This window comes from Hibiscus syriacus, unplaced genomic scaffold, assembly GCF_006381635.1.
Source record: "Hibiscus syriacus cultivar Baekdansim isolate YM2019G1 unplaced genomic scaffold, ASM638163v2 tig00110160_pilon, whole genome shotgun sequence".
Classification (NCBI taxonomy): domain Eukaryota; kingdom Viridiplantae; phylum Streptophyta; class Magnoliopsida; order Malvales; family Malvaceae; genus Hibiscus; species Hibiscus syriacus.
Genome location: NW_024062608.1, coordinates 5,207,589 through 5,232,021, shown reverse-complemented (window position 1 = coordinate 5,232,021; position 24,433 = coordinate 5,207,589). Strand labels below are relative to the sequence as shown.

The window sequence follows — 24,433 nt, the reverse complement described above, 5'->3', positions numbered from 1 at the left end:
CAAATGATGTGTCTTGGAGCTGAGCGTAGTCGAACTCAAAGGTCTTTGGTTGGTAGATAACCCTTCTCGACTTAAGTTAAGCTGCAAATGATGTGCCCTCGAAGCTGAGTGTAATCGAACTCGAGGGTCTTTGGCAGATAGCCCTTCTCGACTTAAGCTATGTCACAAATGATGTGCCTTGGAGCTGAGCGTAGTCGAACTCGAAGGTCTTTGGTTGGTAGATAACCCTTCTCGACTTAAGTTATGCTGCAAATGATATGCCTTGGAGTTGAGCGTAGTCGAACTCGAAGGTCTTTTGGTCACAGATAACCCTTCTAGCCTTTAGTTATGCTGTAAATGATATGCCCTCGAAGCTGAGTGTAATCGAACTCGAAGGTTTTTGGCAGATAGCCTTTCTCGACTTAAGCTATGCTGCAAATGATGTGCCTTGGAGCTGAACGTAGTCGAACTCGAAGGTCTTTGGTCACAGATAACCCTTCTAGCCTTGAGTTATGCTGTAAATGATGTGTCCTCGAAGGTGAGTGTAATCAAACTCAAGGGTCGTTGGCAGATAGCCCTTCTCGACTTAAGCTATGATGCAAATGATGTGCCTTGGAGCTGAGCGTAGTCGAACTCGAAGGTCTTTGTTTGGCAGATAACCCTTCTCGACTTAAGTTATGCTGCAAATGATGTGCCCTCAAAGCTGAGTGTAATAGAACTCGAAAGTCTTTGGCAGATAGCCCTTCTCGACTTAAGCTATGCTACAAATAGTTTGTATAAGAAAAATGGATTCCCTTCACGGGTCGAAACCGGTCATGATTCTTCAGGTGATTTCTTTGAGTGAGTCTGAACCAAATAAGATGATATTTGATGGCTCTCCTTTTACGGAAAAAGCCTACTGATAAATTCTGACAGCCGGATATCTTCCGTTGTGGAATCAAAATCTGGCTTGAAGACATTAACTGATGCTGCTCATTGAGTTGAGCTGAACTGGATTTGATCTGAATTGGTTCTCGAACCTATCTGAAATTGGTTATGAGATCTATAGATATGTCAAGTCAATTGAGGTGTAGCTTCTTGCTGTTGAGTCAAGCAACCACCATCAATATCGATCGTGCCCCATTTTCTTTTCAAGCTTGGGTTTCACAAACCTTTCATATCCAAGACTGTTTTATTTGAAAATGTTTTTCTCTTTTTTCTTGTTTTAGGAGGGAAAATGATAAAAATGTTGTAAAATATTGTTTGCAATTGAATCAAATTGTAAACATGAGTTCAAAGAATATCAAAGGAATCAAGAGCTCTTTTAATGCTTTCAGAGTTACAACTCTTTGACAAATGTTCAAATGGATGAATTGGCTTTAGGTTGGCCTCCTTTCAAGGTTTCGGTAACCCAAAATGTCATTTTTTTGAAATATCGCAACATGCTTTGGCATTTCAATTGGTTACGGACAAAATAACGCAACTAGCATGATCAATTACTAGTCCTTTTATTTCGGTCCTCTGAAATCTTCCATTTGTTCAAGTTTTGTAAGCTCCTCTAATAAAGGTAGTGCAGAAATATCGGTCTAAAAATGAAATTCTTGAGTGCTCGTGTGAAATTGACTATAACAGGTGTTCCTTATCTCCCTTAGTCCATTTTTACCGAAAATTTCTTGCTTAGATAAATTTGATTTAATTTGTCGTTTTCTGGCTAGCTGAATCCATAAAGCCGGGGCGTTTAACCAATTGCTTTAGAGGGACAACTTAACATTATAATCATTTTTATCAAGTTAACTGAAGGGTTCATCTCATCACAAAGTCTTTGGCCGGACAATAGCAGTGGAGCAAACACCGAATTGCCAAGTGTTCGAGTAATGTCATGGTTTGAACGTAATCTATTCATAAGGCCAGGGCTTTCAAGTTTCCTCTATAACCAATTGCCTTAGTGGAATAGCTCAGCTTTACGGATTTAATTTCTTAAGATTGTCAAGAAGAACCTTTTATAGTCTAGGTGTTTGTTGAGTCAAAAATTTCATCTTTAGAGTTCAATTTTCAAGCAACTGACATAAACTGGATTCACCTACTCAACTCTTTCATTTGTAAAGATCATCATCGTCATTGAACGTCTTAAATAAAAAACATAGTAATTGTCATATGCAAATGATGCCCCATGTTGTCCGCACCTTATGAAAGGAAAAGGTTGTATTGGTTAATTGTAAGAGCAGGGTACGGTGTTTGAGATTATATTCTGGGTAAGGTCAAGGTCCTTGTTTTAAAACATGTTACTTTGTCAAAGATCCGTAACTTTGAACCATTCACAGATTTTCTTAATTCAAATGATATTTAAAGAATTGCAAGTTTGTAAATGTGATTCATTGCTCTTTATCATTAAAGTAACATAAATTTATTCAAATATTCTTACAAAAACTTGAAAAAGTGGAAAAAAAAAACAAGTTCAAAAAAAATGCCTCAAATGATGAAATGATCTTTCTCACTTGGATACCCCCAAGTTGTTGAAGTCGATCCAGTTCTGGTTACGCATCTTCTGTACGACTCTTTTGAATGCGTAACAGTTCTCAATTGTGTGCCCTGGGACACCACCGTGATATTCACAATGCGCATTCTCATCATACCACTTGGGGTATGGGGGCTTCATGGGTTTCACCGGGTATGGTGACAATGCATGGGTGTCAAGAAGTTGATGGTAAAGCTCTTTATAGGTCATGGGAATAGGGTCGAAATGTTCCCTTTCCCTCATTGGTTCTCTAAAATCTTGTTTAGAAGTACCTGACGGTAAAGCTGTAGTTGATTTTGGTTTGGAGATCGTAACACCTTTACTGGAATGGTTGATGTTGTTAATCTCTCCATCCCGCTCTAGCATAGGAGGTTTCCTACTGGCCTCCCTATCCTTAATTTTGCCTTGCTTTATAGCCGACTCAATCATTTCTCCGACCATAACCAAGTCTGAAAAGCTTCCTGATGTGATCGCAACTAGGTGCCCGAAGTATGGAGCCTTCAGGGTCTGTACGAAGAGCTTTCGGGTTTCCTTTTCATCCAACGATGGATGAACTTGCACAGTCAAATCCCTTCATTTTTGTGCGTATTGCCTGAAACTCTCGTTATGCTTCTTTTTCATGCTTTGTAGCATAACTCAATCTGGCTTTATGTCATTGATATGCTTGTATTGTTCCATAAATGACTTGGTCAGGGCCTTCCAAGTCTTGATATTTGATCAACTTAACTGGTTGTACCACCGAATGGCTGAGCCTGATAGACTCTCCTAGAAGTAGTGGATCAGGAGTTGGTTGTTTCCTCCATATCTTGTCATCTTTCGGCAGAACATGGTGATGTGAGCAGATGGACAACTGTTCCCGTCAAACTTATCGAATTCTGGGGACTTAAATTTCGGAAGAAGAACCAAGTTCGGGACTAGACTGAGTTTTGCGACATCGATTTCATGGTAGTTATAGTCTCCTTTGACTAGCTTCATTTGGTCCTCCAATTGTTTGATTTTTTCCTCCATCTTCCTCGCTTTGTCCTCTTCGTCCAAATCCGATACATGGTAATAACCTGGATTGTTCTTAAGGTTAAATACAGAGGATGAGGGCTTCGCTTTTGCAGCAGATGAGTCCCCTCGAAGTTCTGGTAAGATTTCAGGTGAGATAACCACTTGCGGGGTAGGTTGTATAGTTACCCCTTCCGGTGAACCTGCCCCAGGCGCACTGGTCTGTTGTAGGCCAACTAACTTGGAAACGATCTGATCAACCAAGGACTTTTGGTTCTTTGTGATTGTTTCCAAAGTATTTCGACTGCTCTGGTTTATCTTATCTTCTAGCTCTTTCTATAGTTTCAACATATTCTCCTCGATTTGTGTAATTCTGGCTTCCATCCTCTTCTTCTTCAAACGGGTGTTATGCGGATGGGGTGTGTCCAACGCTTGGGGCGGTGTATCCAGTATTTGCTCCTTTTAATGAGACATGTATATGTTAGTTAATGTGAATGCAAAGAAAATAACAAAATTCCAAATGTCTAAATGCATGATGCATGATGCATGAGATGTCCAAGGCATTGATCCGAAAAATGTGCCTGTTTTTCTGAATAACCCTTATTGGTGACAAAAGTGTTACGTCTGAAGAGACAGAAAACGTTTTTTGATGGTATAGATCATGCACAACTTTTGACAAGTTGATTCATCTTCCACCTTTTTCCGTCATCGGTTGAATAACCTGTCGAACCGTTATGGCTTCTCTGGATGAACCGTGCAAATGACGAGTTGTTTGTCCCAAAAAAAAGTCTCGAAGGACTGTGTCACCGGCTTCCACTTTCTGCTGAGTTTGTTCCCTAACAACAACACCATTGGAGCCCTCCATCGACATAAACTATCCGAAGCTTGCTTCTTGAATTCGTCAGCAATGGCATTCTGCTCAGCTAGGGTTTCACCGTCTTGTTCTCGTAGTTTTTGAAAGGAGCGCCCGGGTCAGTAACCTTTTCCTCGTCTTGCCCCTGCAATCTTTTCCAGTCAGTTCTTCAAAGATAGACTTTTATTGTGCTTGATGTAGACCCGATTCATTCTGAGTCCTTTATAATGTAGCAGAGTGATATACTCTTCAATTGTGGACACCACATCTTCTGGATTGAATGTGGCACATAGTCACCTTGTAGACTGTCGTCTGCAGTTTCATCTCTTGTATTACAACCCCTTTGTCCATTAATACAGATTATTCATGTTTAAGAAACACGTTTTTGGTAGATCAACACCTCTTTTTTAAATGATGCGAATGATGAGAACAAAATGAAAGAGAACAAAAAATAAAAAGAGTTAGTGAGGTAAATCAAAATAATAAAAAATGAAAAATCCTACCACACATGATATCTACCCCACATGCTTTAATTCCTACCCGGACATGATCTCTATCCCGCATGCTAATTTCAAACAAATCCTAATCGCATATTTGTCTAGCTCGCATGCTTTGAACATAAAAATAAAGCATGAAATAATTCGGGCATCCTAGGGTTTGAAATGAGGTTTGGGGTGAGCTCTAATTCCCTATAGTCTCCTGGTTTAGGTTCTAAAAACGGTACCCGAGTTCTCCTTGCTGGTGCCCCTTGGGCTTGCCAAACCCTTAGTCCTAAGCCTATTACAAGTTTGTGTGGACTAAGTTAAACTCGAGATGACACATTCCATTATGTCTGTACGGTGAATAAATTCACACGAAGACATAAGGTATATGAATCCCGAAGGCTACTTGCTAGGCTTGTGCGGTGAATAAATTCACACGAATGCGTCGCTTTCACCCCCACTTAAATAGGGTTTAGAGCTCAGGTTTAGAGCCTTAAGTGAAATTTTTAAAAATCTGAAATCATTAAAAAATGTCAGTACAACTATTTATTTTAAAAAAATAATCAAAGGTAAATAATTAGAATCGAATAAATAAATTAAAATTTAAACTTGTAATTTTCGCTAAAAAAGACAACCGGAAATTGGGCCCTGGAATCGTCTTTCGGTTGGACCCTGGAATTGGGCTTCGACTTGGATTAAATGAATTGGAGTCGCCACCGATCATTTATTTAAAAAAAAGAGATAGGTTAACCGGATACCTTATTTCATACCTGATCTGCGTTGTACCAGAAACGTGTCGGGTTCGGGAGTCGATTACGGTCAAGGAAGGATTAGCACCCTTGAACCGCCCTTTCGATACCAATTAATTTATCGGTTATCTTTAATTACGAAAATTAAGAATTTAAATTAAAATTTAAAAATCCGATTCGAGTTACTTACCTTTGATATATTAAAATTCCTCTAAAAAGATCAAAAATGTTAGAGAAAAAAAATCAAATAATAAAAAAAAGAAATCAAAATGGAAACAAAAGAAAAAGAGAAAAAAATAAATAAGAAAAAAAGAATAAGTAAAAAATGATAAATAGAAATTAGATTAAAAAATAAATTAAAGAAAAAATGATGATTTAAAAAGAAAATAGCAAATGAATAAAGAAAAAAGTTAAAATTTGAAATCAATAAAAAATAATAATAATGATAAAATAAAACTTAGAGGATCAAATTGAGATCAATTGAAATTAATGGATTAGATTGGTATTAAAATAAACTGTAAAAGAAAAAATAAAAAAGTTAGGTGCCAATTCAGAAAATATAAAAAATATAAGCAGGGACTAAATTGATTAAATTGGAAATATGGATGCAAATTTACAGATGGTAACCAAATTGAATTGCGGCTCAAACGTTCAGGGACGGCGGAAAGGATTTAAAAATCCTTTATTTGCACTATGGCCCCTCGTATATAAATGGGTCAAAACAGCTATTCCCCTCTCATTAAGCTCATTTTCACGCTAAACTCTCAAAATGATTTCTCTCAAATGAGAGAAAACTCTCTCAGTCAGGCTAAAGACCGGCCAACCCTTTGGTGGTCAAACTCCGTCCACCGCCGACTCCGACCGCCACAGCCGGCGGCCGGAGAAATCAAACTCACCCACAAGACTCCACTTTACCCCGGGAACCCAAATCCTAAACCCAAACACCCAAAAGGTACCCGCTCCAGCGTAGATCTACAAAAAAGACTTCAGGTTTTTTACCTTTTTTCGAGAAATACTCGTTCGTCTCCCCGACGATGATGCTTCGTTTTTCTGATTATGTTTTTTGTTGTGTATTTGTTGTTTTAGTTTTTCTCTGGCTTTCTTGTGGTTGTTGTGGTTTGATGTAGGTACCGTTTGGTTTTCTCTATTCGTTCTCGGTGGACTGTGTTCACTGGTTTCTCGGTGTGTATTGTGTCTCATGGGTTTTGTATGTATTTGGTACTGTGATGGCCTTTTTTTTACTGTGGGGGGTCTCGTTCTCTGACGATGATCGTTGTGTTTTTTTGTTGGCTGTGGCTCTCGGTTTACTGTTATGTACTCTCGTATCCCCCCGGTGTGGTTGTCTCACCATTTTTATAGCTTGGTTCTGGCCGTTTCTAGCCCCGAGATGTACGGGTTGTTCCGAGATCTTCAGGAACGCCGTGGGTTGTTGCATGACCGAGTTCCCCGGGCAATTCTGCTTAAAAAAATTTAATAGTACCTGGAGCATTTCTCCTTAAAAAAATCAAATAGTAGAATTAGCAGGGCAATTCTGCAACAAGTTGCTAATATTTTTTTAAGAGGTTCTAAGGAAGCAAGATCACATAAAACATCGAGCTATTTCAAACATGGATGCAATACAAAACAATAGTAAATGAATTGCAAAACGGAGCAGAATTAGAAAATGCAATCATTTGTCCAAATTTAAAGTATAAATTACACCTGCTTTTTGTTTGTTACATATGAAAACAATTGCTGTTTGACTGACTTCATGAACAGCCAAAAATGGTACCCTCGACAATATGGTAAAATCCCGTTTTATTATCCATGTTCTCTCAGGGTTTTTATTTCTTTTAAACCCTAAAATTGCAATAAACAATTTCAAAACTTTTAGATGAAGTCGGGCTGCCCTGTTGAAGTCAAGCATCGATGCCACATACGGCTGTTCGGATCTACTTCTCGAGGATGAGAAATGACCTCGGGGATTGGAAAGTAAACATAATGAGTGTTGCATATACCGACTGTATTGCACGGATTGCACGAATCATGTATGTTGGATCAATATACTTCACATCAGCAGGGACGCCAATTTCCTTAAAATATTTGTCTGGTAGGAAGATAGTGAAATAACATTTAGTCCCCTTATAAATATTAATTCTTGAATAATGCAGAAAGAATAAAAGAAATACAAGAAAGAATGAAGGTACCGTATGCTTTACTTAACTCCAAAACTTGCTTCAAGTACAATCTGTAACACTTTTTATAGGAATCAATTACAACTCAACTACTAAAAACTGCCTAACCGCCTAGCTTTTAAGGAGTTGCTGATAATTCAAAACTAACTACTAGACTAACAGACTAGCTTGTAGAACACCCTTATGCATGAAGCTTCACGTGAGTCATCTTTCAACATTCTCCCCGCTTTTCTTCTTCAACAAACAAACAGACATTAATTTTCTCGCGAAAATCAGCAAAGGCAGTTTTAGACAACGTTTTGGTCAAGCCATCTGCAACTTGATGAGCTGCTGGAGCATAACTCACACAGCTAATTTGCAGCAACTTTTTCTCGGACGAAATGCACATCTAAGTCCACATGTTTGGACTGAGAATGATACACCGGATTGGCGCTCAACGCAATCACACTCATGTTATCACACCAGATCGTTGGCTGTTTATGTTGTGGCACCTTCAAATCAGCAAGTAAAGCATCAACCCAGGCCACCTCTGCTGCTACATCAGCAAGGCTTTGATACTCAGCTTCCATGATCGACCGTGAAACCACCTTTTGCTTTTTCGCACTCCACGACACCAGATTTCCTCCCACAAACACACATTGACCAGACATTGATCGCCTAGCATCAACACAACCACCCCAATCATCATCAGAGAAAGCTGATATATGTGATTTTCCTAGCATAAAACTGAGACCATAGTTCAATGTCCCAGCTAGATAACATAGAATACGTTTAGCAGCAAGCAAATGTTGTTCTCTTGGAGCATGCATATATTGAGCCACCTTGTTCACTCTAAAGGCAATATCAGGCCTAGTGTGACACACATAAAGTAGTCCGCCCACTAAACTACGAAACTCTCGAGCATCAATAAGCAATTGTCCTTCATCCTTGCTCAATTTTGAGGAAGCCACCATTGGAGTAGAAGTAAACGAAGCCTTGGTTATTTTTGACTTCTCAAGAAGTTCCAAAATATACTTCTTCTGACTAAGAAGTAAAAACTGATCACACCGTTTGACTTCAATACCTAAGAAATAATGCAATTCACTCTGGTCCTTTAAAGAAAATTATTATTCAATAGCGTGACTACCTTCTCAATCCCATTTGTTGATTGCCCAGTAACTATTATATCATCGACATATACCAGAACATATGTTTATACACCATTTTCTGTCAGGAGAAAGAGAGAAGCCTTAGCTTTAGACTCTTTAAAACAAAGTTGAACAAGACTACCTTTCAGCTTAGCATGCCAATTTCGTGGCGCCTGACGGAAGCCATAGAGTGACTTCTGCAATTTACAAACTAGCTTGGTGCCTTCAGGAGTATATTGCTCAAAACTGGGTGGTTGTTGCATGAACACATCTTCACTCAAATCACCATGAAGAAAGGCGTTGTTCACGTTGATTTGTCTCAAAGACCAACCTCCAGACATAACAAGAGCAAGTATAACGTTCAACGTGGAAAACCTCACAACCGGGCTGAAAGTTTCCTTGAAATCTTGCCCAAGAACCTGAGAGTATCCCTTAGTCACCAAACGAGCCTTGTACCGTTGAATCGTCCCATCAGAATTACGTTTTATTTTGAATAGCCATTTGCAGTCGACAGTGGACCGTCCCTCGGGCAACTTTACAAGAGACCATGTATCATTATTCTAAAGAGCAGGGAGCTCAGCACGAACAACTTCTTCCCATTCCTTTGATTTCATAGCTTCATCAATACAAGCAAGAAGAGACTCATCCAAGGATGGGTTTAAATATCCCACATTTGCTTCTTGTAAGCATAGGATGATTTACAGAAGGTACATTCCGCTCAGAGAAAGGTTACACACCAGTGGTACTTGTATTTCTAGGCACTTCAGTAGACAGCTGTGGGGATAGATACTCAGAAACATTAGAATCGTTAGCAGAACCAATACCACCTTGCATAATAGAATCATCATGTTCTTCATGAGCATGAGACGAGGTGCTAGGGTGAGTCGATGAACCAGACACAACACCTGTTCTTACACGCTCAGGAACGACCTGCAAAGGGGTTGACCACCATATACGACTATTATGTGCACTCTTAGGTTGTTGCTTATCTGCAAAAGGAAACACATCCTCATCAAACTTAACATGTCTCGAGATAAAAAAACGACCATCCGTCCCAAGACACTGAAAACCTCAATGTTCTGAGCTATAACCCAAGAAAACACAGGGTGCAAACCGAAACATCAACTTATTTTGCTGAAAGGGCCGTCAATGAGGAAAGCAACGACACCCAAAAACCCGTAGCGTCTTGTAGTTGGGTTTTGTACCAAACAGCTTTTCAAACAGTTAAAGATTACCTAACACCCTGGTTGGAAGCCGATTTATTAAATGTGTAGTTGTAGCAACAACATATGACCAGAACCAAAACAGAAGAGCAACCTGAGCTAGCAACACAAGAGCTAACTCAACCAAATGACAATGTTTACGTTCTACAACTTCATTTTGCTCAGAGGTATAAGGACATGTAACCCGATGAGAGATGTCAGTACAAGTCAGCTCACGAGACAACCTCCTATATTCGCCTCCCCAATCACTCTTAACAGATTTGATAGGCAAAGAAAATTGGGTGGCAACCATGCTTTGGAACAGATGAAAAGCATCAAGAGAATGGGACGTATCCTTTGGCATATATACCCAAGTATGACGTATACATCAACAAACGATACATAATAACGATAACCACAAGACGAGACATGAGCAACACCCCAGATATCGGTAAAAACAAGTTGAAAAGGAACATCATACATAGTGGAAGAATTATCAAAGGATCTTGTGGCTTTTTCCCATATGACAATCAACACACGTTTTATTCATACTATTGGAAATATTAACATTGATTGAATTACAAACAACTTTCAAAGTATGAAAAGCAGGATGTCCTAATCTCCTATGCCAAAGATCAAACGTACTAGAACCAATATCACTATTGACCTCAGCTTTATTACAAGAGGAAAACTTAGAATCCATAGCAAACGTATAAAGGCCATCACGTTACTGCCCTCGAAGAATCACCGTACCGATCACCTCGTCAAGAACACAGCATTCATCAGCATGAAACTCGAATAATACATTGTTGTCCCTAGCAAGCTTTCAAACCGAAAGCAAATGTTTTGTTTTTTTTGGCACATGCAAGAGATCACTTAGTAATAAGGCTTGAGAAGAAGCGTGTAAAACGGATTTACCAATCAAATTCACCCCTAGTGACACATCATTACCTACTAGGAGGTTACCTGGACCAGTAAAGTCAGTGGGATGAAGCACGTTGGAGGTATCTGTCGTTACATGATGGGTTTCCCCCGAATCAACAACCCAATGCTCACTTGAAGTCACATTTGCTTGTGGTTGACTAGAAGAAGATGCACCAGACTTGACACTGGAACAAGAACACCTTGAAGAGTCAAAGGTGGCACAATTAGCAGTACCAGATTCATCCCGAGATCGTGTCGAACCAGAAGACGCATTAACGCCAGGAAAATCACGATCAAACAGAAATCAACATCGATCAAAAGAATGACCATTCTTACCACACAACTGACACTGAAGTCGAGAAGGACCACGACCACGTCCTCCAGATCGACCACCACAAATTGAACCAGTCGAGCCATCCATCGATCTTCCTTAAGCAATATGATCACTCATTGGAAGATTCTCAAGTTGAGAGTCAAACCCGTCAATCTGTGTTTCAACATCAACAAGCGTAGAATAAACTTGATCCAGCGAAAGAGTTTCACGCGTAGTAGTGATCACTGCCCATCGATCTTCCTTAAGCAATATGATCACTCATTGGAAGATTCTCAAGTTGAGAGTCAAACCCGTCAATCTGTGTTTCAACATCAACAAGCGTAGAATAAACTTGATCCAGCGAAAGAGTTTCACGCGTAGTAGTGATCACTGCCATGAACGGCTAATACTCCCGAGGTAAACCGGACTTCCATAAGAAGCAAGAGTGTTGCAGATTTCTTTAACACGAGTGAGATAAACCCGTACATAATCATCACCTTTCTTCATTGATTGAAGTTTGTAATGTAAATTCATAACCGTGGTTGTTGATCGATTTGCAAAAAACTACAAAACCGTATTCCAAATAGCAGCGGTTGACTCGGCACCAACAAACTGTGGTAACAACAGAGCATTGTTCGTGGATAGAAGCCAGGACGTTAGAGCATTGTCTAGTGCGACAAAATCATCATAAGCCTCATTAATAACCGTTTCACCATGCTCATCAGCCATCGTCTCTTGCAGAACTGGCATGGAACCATTTAGCAACCGTTCAAGATGGTGACTGTGAACAGTAAGAACTTAATGCTTCAATAAGAGGAAGTTCATCTCATCAAGCACCACATTTACACATTTATTAGTAAACATCCGGGCTTGCGAGGAGGAAGAATCACCGAATAGCATCATCGCAACTAGCAAAATACTCTAGGACCAAAAGCTCTGATACCATATTAAATAATGCAGAAAGAATAAAGGTAACATATGCTTTACTTAACTTCAAAACTTGCTTTAAGTACAATCTATAACACTCTTTTTATAGGAATCAATTACACCGACTCAACTACTAAAAAATGCCTAACCACCTAGCTGTTAAGGAGTTGTTGAGAATTCAAAACTAACTACGAGACTAACAGACTAGCTTCTAGAACACCCTTATGCATGAAGCTTCACGTGAGTCATCTTTCAACATTCATCAAATGCAAAGAAAAACGAATATATCATTCAATGGAATAACAAAGAATGTGATTTGCTTCGCGGTCTCCTGTAAATACAATTTAGAAAGTTTTCAAATGTCTTAGTAGATCTTTACTTCTTCTACCAGGAGTTTACAAACAAACAAATGTAAGAAATAGTTGAAACTACAATGAGAATGAAATACCTCTTGTTGGATATGTATGACAATATCTCCAAGTACAATGTTCCCAGAAGCATCAGTAGCATTAGTTTTTTCAACGAGATTCTGCACCAAAAAGCAACACCTAAAAAATGCTCAGCTAACATATTTTCATGTGTATCATATTGTCTAATTTGAAAATCTCTAAGAAATGACGCTTTTTCTTCAGATAAGGACACAACACAGTAAAAAAATTCTCAAACAAATATAAAGAGATATCACCTTAACCCTATTTTCAAAAATACCTATTTTACAGAGGAAAATAAAGTTTAACCTATTGGTTCTTTTACCTTCAACTAATTACTTATGAATTTCATCATACTCAAAACATTTACACAAACAAAGCATGATAAACTTGAGAGAACAAACGAAAAATTATTTTAGAAGGAACGTCTTCGCAAAGGTACCAACTGATTATAGACCAATCTTCTCTGCAGTAAAGCAAGTGAATTTCACATAATATATAATTCCCATAAGAGAAGCTACTGATGTTGAGAAAGATACAAAACTTGATAACAAATTTGTGACGATATATGAGCATTGTTTATCACAATTTGTTGCTAATAATCAGCAAAATACCTCTGGAATCAAACATATGTAAACTTGTCCACTAGCTAAGGATGATTGCATGGCTATGAAACCACTGCTACGACCCATCAATTTCACAATACTGATTCCATGGTAAGCACTATGTGCTTAATAATGCTGAGAAGGACCGACGATCTGAATTCTGTAACCATGATAAAACTGTAATACCCCAAATTTTGACCAGTGACTAAAATATAAGTTTTGAAAGTTAAGTACCTAAAGTATAAACTTTTAAAAGTGTAGGGACCAAATTTGTAATTTTAAAAGTTATATATTTTAACCTGTAAATGAACAGTCTGGGAAAAAATATTTTAGTAAGAATCATATTTTCAGTACGAGATTTATGTTAAAAGCTATAAAACGGTAAAGTTCGATATTGAAATCGGATAATCAAATCAACTCAAAATTTCACAAAAATGTGAAAGATGCTAGATAAAGGTTGAAAATATTATTTATATATTTTGGAAAAGTGAAATTTAACATGGATCGTTGGAATTAAGGTCGATTTTTCACGTTAAGCCAAAATTTTGAAATTAGGTGACTAAATTTTAACTTTCAAAAATTTCAAGGATAGAAGTATAAAATCATAATTAAGATTTTTTTTATGGATATGATGTCATAGCAAAATTGTAGTTATTGAGTTTCATTAATGAAAAAAAATAGAATTTCCTATTAAATTGAATAAAAAATTCAATTTTATGTCATGTGTTAAGATAATTATCATTAGAATAATCAAGAAAGATTGGACATTTTCAGCTTCTTCTCCAGTGGCTGAAAGTTTAGATTCTAAAAGGTAAGAATTTTTAGTTTCATTTTTAAAGTTATTTACTTGATTTTTGAGTTTAGCTATTAGATAAAGAATTAATCTACATGAAATTATCTATCATTTGATACCAAAATTTCATGGTGAAGATAAATATGTGATGAGAATTTATGATTTGGGGTTATGAAGAATTAAGTTATTTTAAAGAATTGTTTGTAAGAATTTATGAAAAATCTAAAGATGCAAATTAATTAAAACAATTTAGATTTTAAATCTGGCAGTGAGTTTGAAAATTCACCAGAAATTCTATAAAAATGATTTGGAGGTTATTTTTATATTTTTGTGTTCGTATATCAATTTAGTTTTGTTTAAAACAGACGGAGATCAATATAAAGGTATATACAAAAAGATATAAATTTTTAACCGAAGAAAGGTTAGAAAACTGGGCAGCAGATTCTGCACAAAACAGATGATGTCGATCAACTTTGAAAAATTATCATAAATTGTACAAAATAAACTAGAATGAGTTATTTATATGGATAGATTCGTATTCGAGTCTAGTTTTCAACGGAAAAAAAGAATTAAATTCTAGTATGTATATCAATAAAGAATACTGATTATTTACAGGTAATGCGAGTTGTCTGAATATGAAAATTTTAGAATTTAAGTGGAAATAATTAGAAGTTAAAAAGTAATGTTTAAATGTTTGAGTATATTTTTGGATTCTTCAAAATGGTCTCTTTCTATTTAAATCCAATTCCAAGAATCCAAAAATATACTCAAACATTTAAACATTACTCTTCAACTTCTAATCTATTTCCACTTAAATTCTAAAATTTTCATATTCAAAAAACTCGCACTACCTTTAAAGAATCAGTATTCTGTATTGATATACACACTGTAATTTAATTTTATTTCTTCCTTGAAAACTAGACTCGAATATGTTTCTAGTTCATTTTGTACAATTTATGATAATTTTTCAAAGTTGATCGACAGCATCTGTTTTGTGCAGAATCTGCTGCCCAATTTTCTAACCTTTCTTCGGTTAAAAAATTATATATTTTTGTATATACCTTGAAATTGATCTACGTTTGTTTTAGACAAAACTATATTGTTATACGAACACAAATATATAAAAATAACTTCAATTTTTTTTTATAAAATTTCTAGTGAATTTTCAAATTCACTGTCAGATTCAAAATCTAAACTGTTTTCATTAATTTGCATCCTTAGGTTTTTCATAAATTCTTATAAACAATTCTTTAAAATCACTTAGCTCTTCATAACCCAAAATCATAAATTTTCATCACATTTATTTTCACAATGAAATTTTGGTATCAAATGATGGAGAATTTCATGTAGATTAATTATCTATATAATAGCTAAACTCAAAAATCAAGTAAATAACTTTAAAAATCAAACTAAAAATTCTTAACTTTTAGAATCTGAACTTTCGGCCCCTGGAAAAGAAGCTGAGAATGTCCAATCTTTCTTGATTATTCTAATGATAATTATCTTATTACATGTCATAAACATAATAAAAATTAATTTTTATTCAATTTAATAGAAAATTTTATTTTTGCCATTAATGAAATTCTGTGACTACAACTTTACCACTCTATGACATCATCCCTTACCTCATCATATCCATAAAAATATCTTAATTCTGATTTTATCCTTCTATCCTTGAATTTTTTTAAAGTTGCAATATAGTCACCTAATTCCAAAATTTTGGCTTAATATGAAAAATCGACCTTAATTCCATTGATCCATGTTAAATTTCACTTTTCCAAAATATATAGAAAAAAAAAATTCAACCTTTATCTAGCATATTTCACGTTTTCGTGAAATTTTAAGTCGATCTGATTATTCGATTTCAATACCGAACTTTACTACTTTATAACCTTTAACACAAATCTCGTACCGAAAATATGATTTCCACTAAAATATTTTTTTCAGACTACTTATTTACAGGCTAAAATATATAACTTTTAAAAATTTCAATTTTGATCCCTACACTTTTCAAAGTTTATACTTTAGACACTAAACTTTCAAAAATTACATTTTAGTCATTGATCAAAATTTGGGATATTACAATTCCTCCCCTTTTAAAGAAAATTTTCTTGCATTAAATAAATAAGGAAACTTTTTCTTCATATATTATTCTCGTTCCCAAGTTGCTTCCTCAATTTTATGGTTCCACCAAAGGATTTTTACTAGTGAAATCGTCTTATTTCTTATTTATTTGACTACATATGCTAGAATCTTTACCGGTTCCTCTTTGTATGATAAATCCAGTTGGATCTCAAAGGATTTTTTTTGCAAATATACTTAAGTAGATAAGTATCATATAATGCATGAACTCAAAAGTCGAATACTTATTTTATATCAACATTAACAATCAAAGCTGATATACCTCAATGTACGCAGAGTTGATTGCCCGTAGTGCTTCTTCAACAACAGTATCAAAACCAAAGATTTTATCCATCAGCAGAATGTCATTGTCAATAGTTTTTGGCACGCCAACTACAACCACTTTTAATTTTCTTTTACGGCACTGAAAACGATTACATATATATTTAGCAAAACATAGCCAGCCCCTATATGAGACAAAAGATTTTTTGCAACTCTTAGAGATTCTTAATCACAGAACTCCTCTAATATCCCCCCTGATCGATATATAGATATAACTTTGAAATGAAAAACATAGCTTAGAAAAACCAAAAATGGAAAATAAATCCGAATCTTTCAGTTACCCAAGACCAGTGCCTTGATGAAGTTAAATCAAATGACTCAACAAAATTAATAAACACAGCTTAGACTCAAGGGATTAAAAAGAAACTGTCTTAGTTTTTGATAGTTCTATTTTCAAATTTAAGATAATAATAAAGGAAATACCATGTTCAATATTAATGAATAGTGCTAAAGATGAAGACTATATAATAGGTATCTGATATGAACCTAATTATGAATAGCATTGGCCCCAGCATGGGTGTCGTTTCCACCCAGCACAAAAAACATGTTGATTCTACTTTCCTGACATCAATTTTGAAAGCATATCAGAACTTCACTACATACTTGGGCTCATGAGTCTGATTATTTTGAATCAAAATTTACAATTCCTTAAAGAAGATTTGAGTTAATCAGACAGTAGATGAAGAGTTTTGAGTACCTCCATACTAATGACATATCACTGACAGAGGGCCCTCCACGTGAAACTCCCAACAAGTTTCACCTGAAAGGTGTATATTTTGGACTACTATCCGCGATAGCTGAAAATCGATCCAAATTAACAATAGAAAATCTTAGATGGAGCATAGATATTTTCTAACAAATCATTGTTAGGAAAGAAACACAACTTATTGCCATTTCAGCCAAATCTTTGTCAGAGAATCCACAATAACCAAAAGGAATCCCTACAATGTTTTTAACACCATATATTTCCAATGTGAGGGCAATCTGCACAAATTCATTAATTTAAGCATGTATTGATTAATAAACACCAAAGCATTCAAATTTCAGACTAAACAAAAAACTTCAATTTAAAGAATATATATTTATGGTGCTAAGATCCAGTCATAAGTATTTCATCCTACTTCACAGTCTACACTATGACAAAAGTGAGGATTTAACTACCAAACTTCAATTAGTTCATTGTAAATACCCTTCTTTCATAAAGCAAAACCATAAATTCATGAAGTTTGTGCAAATGCATCTAACGTAGAAGAAAAACTTTGGTACATGATCTGAAATTTATTTACCAAGTGAAAAATAAGAGATATAATCCATGTCCTCAATCTGAGTCAGTAGGTACTAAAAATGAACTTACGATTTTAGCATGAAGTTCAAATTAAAAACCAGTTAACAATTACATAACTACAACAATGAAAGCACTAAGCCAAATCAAACAACATAGCATAGTTGTTGTAGGGAATTATAACCAGCCAACAGCATATTGAAATTTAAATACTTGTGCTGACCTGTGTAATGACATCATTAAGACCAGGGCAAAGCCCACCACAAGTAACAATTGCAGCCTTCACTTCTTCTGGTTTGAAATAAATTTTCTCTCGTGGCCCAGCACGATGAACCCTAACATGATATGTCATGATGTTATATATAATATCAATAGCATCCAAATAAACTTGAAAGTTTCATAAATCAGACAAAAGCGGTGGTAAAGAAATATACAAGAACGCAACAAATCCTACATCAACACAACCATACCTGCTACGTGCCCATCCTGCTGCAACACCACCAACTCACCTGTAGCCACCACAGCCAGATCCTGTTGCCACCACATCCCACTGCAGCACTCCACCTCCACGCCTACTACACCTGCACCAAGCCCTGCTGCAGCAGCAAGGTCACAATCTCCCGCAAATCACGACACCTTCAGCTGCCATTCATAATTTTTTATTTTATTTCAGTCTGTAATGGATATATAACCCACCCAAAAACAATGTAACAAGGGAGTCTCCCGAAAAAAATCAATTAGCAGAGGAGATTGGGGACTGGGAACAAAAACTATGTAAAAAAACAACTTTTTGGAATAAAAAAAAGATCCGAAAATTTCAAAGGTTAGCTACTATTTTTTTCGATCTGAGCATGGATATCCTCTTTTCATTCGAATATAAGAAAATAAAGTAGGAATTCAGAGTTTACCTTGCTACTGTTGGGTTTCGTCGGGACAAGGGAATCGTCTGGGAGAGGCAAAGGATTCGTTTACCTTTAGCCTTAGTCGTCGGAGTCTTGGTTGTCGTTGAGTCGTTTGATTGACCGGTTTGCAGCGTAGGTTTGGGTTTTAGGCTCTCGGGATTCGGTTTAGAACAGAAAAAGGGGAAACTTTCAGTCCAGTCACGGCTATTTAACATCCCTCGGCCGAAAGGAGGTGCCGGATATATTGGGTGGTGGCCACCTAATCGGTGGACGGCTTAGAAAGCTTTGGCTCTTGGAGATGGCTACTGCGTACAAAAGGGGAGAGGAAGAGAGGAGTCAAATTGTTTTGGTTTTAGGGTTAGTTCACGGGTAAACTGAAACAACAGAGGAGATATTATGTCTCCTTGGCTTTTTTGAGTAAATCAAGCTAAGGTCCCCTAGGATGTTTTTGCATTTAGGTCACTGTATTATGAATTAATTACCCATATGTCCCTGTACCTTAGGTGTTGTATTATATCCTGGTCCCTAAATTAAGGTATAATTACGTTTCTGGCACTTTTTGCATCTTAGTCATCTATTGCAGGGGAAAATCACTTTTAGGTCCCCCAAGCTTGGTCGTGTTCTCATGTTTTAGTCACTAGACTTGCCGTTTTGGTATTTCTTTGATTTAAGTATATTGTTTTTATTTTATTTTAATTTAGTCACATTCTGATATGCCATTTATTCGAATATAGCTAATGATCTTTAATTTATTTTATTGTAGTCACTAATGAAGTTTATTATCTTGTGAGTAGGGTATGTAATTTTTATTTTATTTATTTTGGTCCTTGCTGCTGCCGTGTATGTGATAATATTCTTGATCTTTAGTATATGTTTCCTATTTTAAGTAGTTTTAATTTCCTGTAAAATATGTTTTTCTATTTTAATGCCTATATTTTAGAATAGATATTTATGTACGTATAGAATTATATACCTTTTTACGATTCTTTTCCCATGTTTGCATTAATGCTATGTAATTTATCTTTTGTTATTTAATCACTTTACAAGGCATGTTTTAAATCTATGAGAACTTTGGTTTGTCCTGTTTGTAAATATATTCTATTTACTACACGTATGTTCCCTTTTGCATTGGTATTCATTTTTATTCTTTTATAATTAATTATTTATTGATTCATAAAATACTTAGTTTTCTTCAATAATATTTTAAATACTACACGTAAATTTTTTAAACTTAATTGTTTTTCAAAAAAAAAAAATGGTTATAACACCTACTAAATCAAAAATAGAGTTGGAAAACAATATTAAAATACTATAACAATAATCACTACATATTATTTAAAATAAAATAGCTTGTAAAGAAAAATGTGAAGCACGAGTTCACAAAACCCTATTAATAAGTTTATACTTACCATTGTTCAACCCAAGTACAGTTAGGATCAATGCATTCTGCACCAGCAGATGTTGGAGAAGAGTAATGTATGAGCTGAAATATTTAAAAGATCAGATTTTTTTTACCAATATAGTCTAAACGAGGATGATTAACTAAAATCATTGCAAGATTATTTCTGTCGAGCATTTTCTTGATTTAAGACATAAATATAACGACAGAGATGGGCAAACCATAGTTTACTTCTGAAGGTGCAAAGCCTGGATATCTTTCCTAAAATTGCTTATTCCATTTCAGGTAATTTGGAATTCTCATTTTAAATACATACTCTATAGATGGAATTTTTCAATTTTGAAGATGATCTTAAATCTCTATAAGCATGTAAAAATTTCAATTCTCCATATCACAATTCGGCAACCTGTATACAATGAGGAAACAGATTCAAAATAGTGAAATTCAAATATATATGCATATATTTACCTTAAGAAGCAGTCTGTCATTATTATTAATGTAACCATGCCACTCCTCATCAGGCGTGAGAAAGAGTTCCCATGAAAGGACAAGGGAGGTTGAAGTTTGTTTCCCCCCTTTTGTGTTGGTGGCTGCAGAGAATGATCAAAGAATCAAAGCCTTTTTCTTTTTCTTTTTCTTCTGTTTTTGGGAAGGCGATGTATTGGAGGGAGGAGAATAAATGCAAACAAATGGAGCTCGGCTGCCGGTTTTGGCCATACAAAATTTTGGCTTATAAAACCGAGGACTCTTAAAACTGGTTCAACTTCAACGGCGTTGGCACTCTTTCGCCAATTAAACTACAAAAGGTTTTTTTAATGATATTTTTTACCTTTTCAATACTTTTATGAACTATAATTTTTAAATAAATTAAACATAAATTAAACTTTTAAGAAAAAAAATATAAGTTCAAAACTGAAAATTGTATATATATATATATATTACAGTTTTTCATTTAATAGTTTTTTTTTAATTTTATAAACTCTTTAAAAAGAAAAAATTAATAAAAATGCAAAAATATTTTAATTTTTTTCAAAAAAAATAAATTATTTATAGTTATTATTTTAGAAAACTATAAATTCAATTATAAAAGTTGAAAATTTGGAGAAACATATATATATATATATATATATATATTTAAGATTTTGTTTGCTTTTTATGAGAATTTTTTCTAAGCTGACTTTTTAAAAAAAAATATGAAATGTGGTGCATTATGATTGGTTCAAATGGTTTGTTTATTAATAGAAAATGTTATTGTGATAAAATAATAGTACACAAAATAATTGTGAATAGGATGATAATAGAAAGCTTGTAACATTCTTACCCGTACATGTATCTAAATAAAAGTTAAAGATATCACACTGATTTTTTATACTTGAAAACCGTAAAATTTTGTTTTATTTAAAATTTTAATTTATCAATATGAACCAATTTAATTAATTGCGTAAAAACATAAAATAATATTTTATCGTCCAATTTCAATCCAATTTTAGACAACGACTAAGCGGTTCAATATTGTTTCTCAACATATATAAAACTGCTTAAACACGCGTAATTTTAAAATCAATCAATTAACCTTTAAATTATATCTACTACCAACCATTTTAGGCTAGTCTAGCAGAGCAACTAAAACATTTATAATATACATGTCACTAATAAGTCAAAGATGTCTTACTGATACTGTAGGTCGGTATGATCTCCCAAGAAGAGATGCTCTCAGTGCTCCTTACTTCACGTCCTTATTCTTTTCTTTCCCTACGCGTGAAAATTATCACAGACTAAGTAAAACTTAGTGAGGCATTATAAACAAACTAAGGTATAAAAATAATTTAATAAAATCAAAAAATATAATTCAATGTATAAAACTTTTGAAATTCACAAATCGACTTTAATAAGTCCTTTTCCTATCTTTAAAACCTGTCAAGATCAACATCTCAAATATTCAAAAAAAAATTATGATAATCGAATGTCATATCACAATAATCAATAAAATATTCATTTCCATTAAATCACATTTTTTTTATTTTTAGATTCGTAACTTATTTCAGATTCATAACTCATTTTCAAACTCATATTCATCTTTCAAATTCATAGTTCATCTTTCAAATTCGTAGTTTATCTTTCATATTCATAGCACATCTTTCATATTCATAGCCCAATGCATAACTAAGAGAATGCAAGGTACGTGACTCAGATAAGTGTGCGCACTAAGCACTCCATGTGCTATCATCAGAAATATAAATATAGGTACAATCATCATATATAGAGTTATGCACTCCAGGTGCAATCATATAATGCACACGGATTTACCATATCATAATTAGAATTAGAATTACTCAACTTCAGAGCATGCCAATTGTACTTACAACTCTTAATACAACATACAATGGGTTTTTCTTTTGATTCATATTATTTATAAATTCAATATTTCCAATCAGTATCACTTTCAAAAATCATTTATCAAAACCAGTGCATTGGGCTACCCAAAATCACCCATAATTAAAATATGGATATCATATAAAATACTTTGGCAGTTCATGCCCTAAAATCATTTTAGAGAATTCATTAAAATATATTTTCAGAAAATATCATATATAAACATATTGAGTAATTCATACCAAAAAACAAATCATAAATCATTTCGGTAAACATTATGGAAATATTCCATTATTTAATTTAAAACTTTTCTTTTAAAATCATTCGAGGTTGACTTATCGCAAGTCTTCCTCAATTAAACATAATTTAAATAAATAAATGCACTAACTTTGCCTCACTATTGAACCTTTTACGACGATATTCTTTTTAAATCACTTATTTGATCCTTCGCTTTCGACTCGATTTCAATTACAAAATTTGTAGTCTAGATAAAATCATACACAACACAATCATTCAAAACATGTTAGTATTTTACTAACATAATCCAATCAAAAAAATCCATAATTAATATTCAATACTTATTCGATGAAATTTCACTTCACTATTCAATAAAAACTTCAACATTCCCAACATGACACTTAAAACCTTTACATTTTCATATTCATTGCCAACTACTCAACTTTCATAAACTTTACAATTTAATCACCTTTTATGAATTCTTTTAGAATTAATACTAAATTTTCCAAGTAATTCAAAATGGTCATTCACCATTTAATTCAATCCAAACTTAATACCAAAATTTCCACTATTAAAATAATATATTAAATCTAATACAATAAAATTTGCAAACTTGTCATTTAAACCCCAAAATTTCCAAATCTTTTTGAATAAACCACTAAACTTAACCAAATTTGCAATTTGGTCTCAAATCATCATTCCAACTTCAAATTCAACATCCAAACATTAATTTCCAGCATTGTAACACTTCACTCAATCTAATACTTTAACATTTGAAAACTTGTAATTACATTCCCAACTTTCTAGCATAAGTCGAATTAGCCATCAACTTTTCTAAATTCTTGCAATTTGATCCAAAACAAAAATCTAATTTAAAAATCAGCATTCAATTAATAATTTCCAGCATAGTACATCCATAATTGAGCATTTATACTTCAATGTCCCATAATTTCTAAAACTTGTAAAAAAGTCATTTTTTTCTATCTTAATGTTCCAAATTTATCTGAATCAACTTCCAAAGCATGTAGAATTCATCTATTATCAATTACAGACCATAGGAAATTTTTTAATATTTCCCCCCTTTAATTTCCCATGGCCGAATATCATAAAGTAGCCAGGGTAGATTTTTCATTCAATTTCAAGTATGAATTCAAGCTCCTATGATTAAATTTATGCTATTCTCATCATTATAACATCAAATTAAATCAAAATTCAACCAATCTCCATAAAACCTAGCCATGGTTGAATCCTATATATGCATTTCTAATCAATTTTGTTAATCACATAAGTTTGGAAATTAATCTACAACATCAATAACATAAAAATCAAGCTTTAAATCACCAAAATCCAACTTGTTCTTCACCCACACAAATCATGAAATTCATTATCCAAACATGTTTCCATGAACTTTTTATACCAAATGATAGAGAATTTCAAGGATATTAATTTTCTATCTAATAGCTTAACCAAAAAATCAATCGAATAAGCTTAAAAAAGGGGAAAAAAAACCTTGCTTACTCTTCATGGTGTCCACGGTTTGGAGAAGAACATGGCTAAAAGTTTCTTGATTTTTCTTCAAAATTATCAAATAAAACACATGGCTTTATCCTATTATAAATGAATTTAAAATTTATTTAAATCTAGTTTACCATTTTGCCATTAATGAAACTTCATTATTTCAACCATGCCATTACAGTATATTCCAATTTAATATTCCAAAGTCAAATATGAACCAAC

At 34.3% G+C, this 24,433-nt stretch overlaps 1 protein-coding gene across 1 annotated transcript; it reads right to left on the bottom strand.

Annotated features, from left to right (window-relative positions):
• Nucleotides 1-16,448: 16,448 nt before the first annotated feature.
• On the bottom strand, nucleotides 16,449-24,221 carry LOC120216299 (ATP-dependent 6-phosphofructokinase 5, chloroplastic-like). The gene is made up of 7 exons (XM_039213771.1): nucleotides 24,215-24,221; nucleotides 20,555-20,676; nucleotides 20,097-20,170; nucleotides 18,009-18,120; nucleotides 17,388-17,487; nucleotides 17,201-17,300; nucleotides 16,449-17,064 (listed from the first exon to the last, which is right to left on the bottom strand). Exons 1-6 carry the CDS (start codon nucleotides 24,219-24,221, stop codon nucleotides 17,260-17,262), a joined length of 456 nt encoding a protein of 151 aa, XP_039069702.1. The 3' UTR covers nucleotides 16,449-17,064; nucleotides 17,201-17,259.
• Nucleotides 24,222-24,433: the final 212 nt, after the last annotated feature.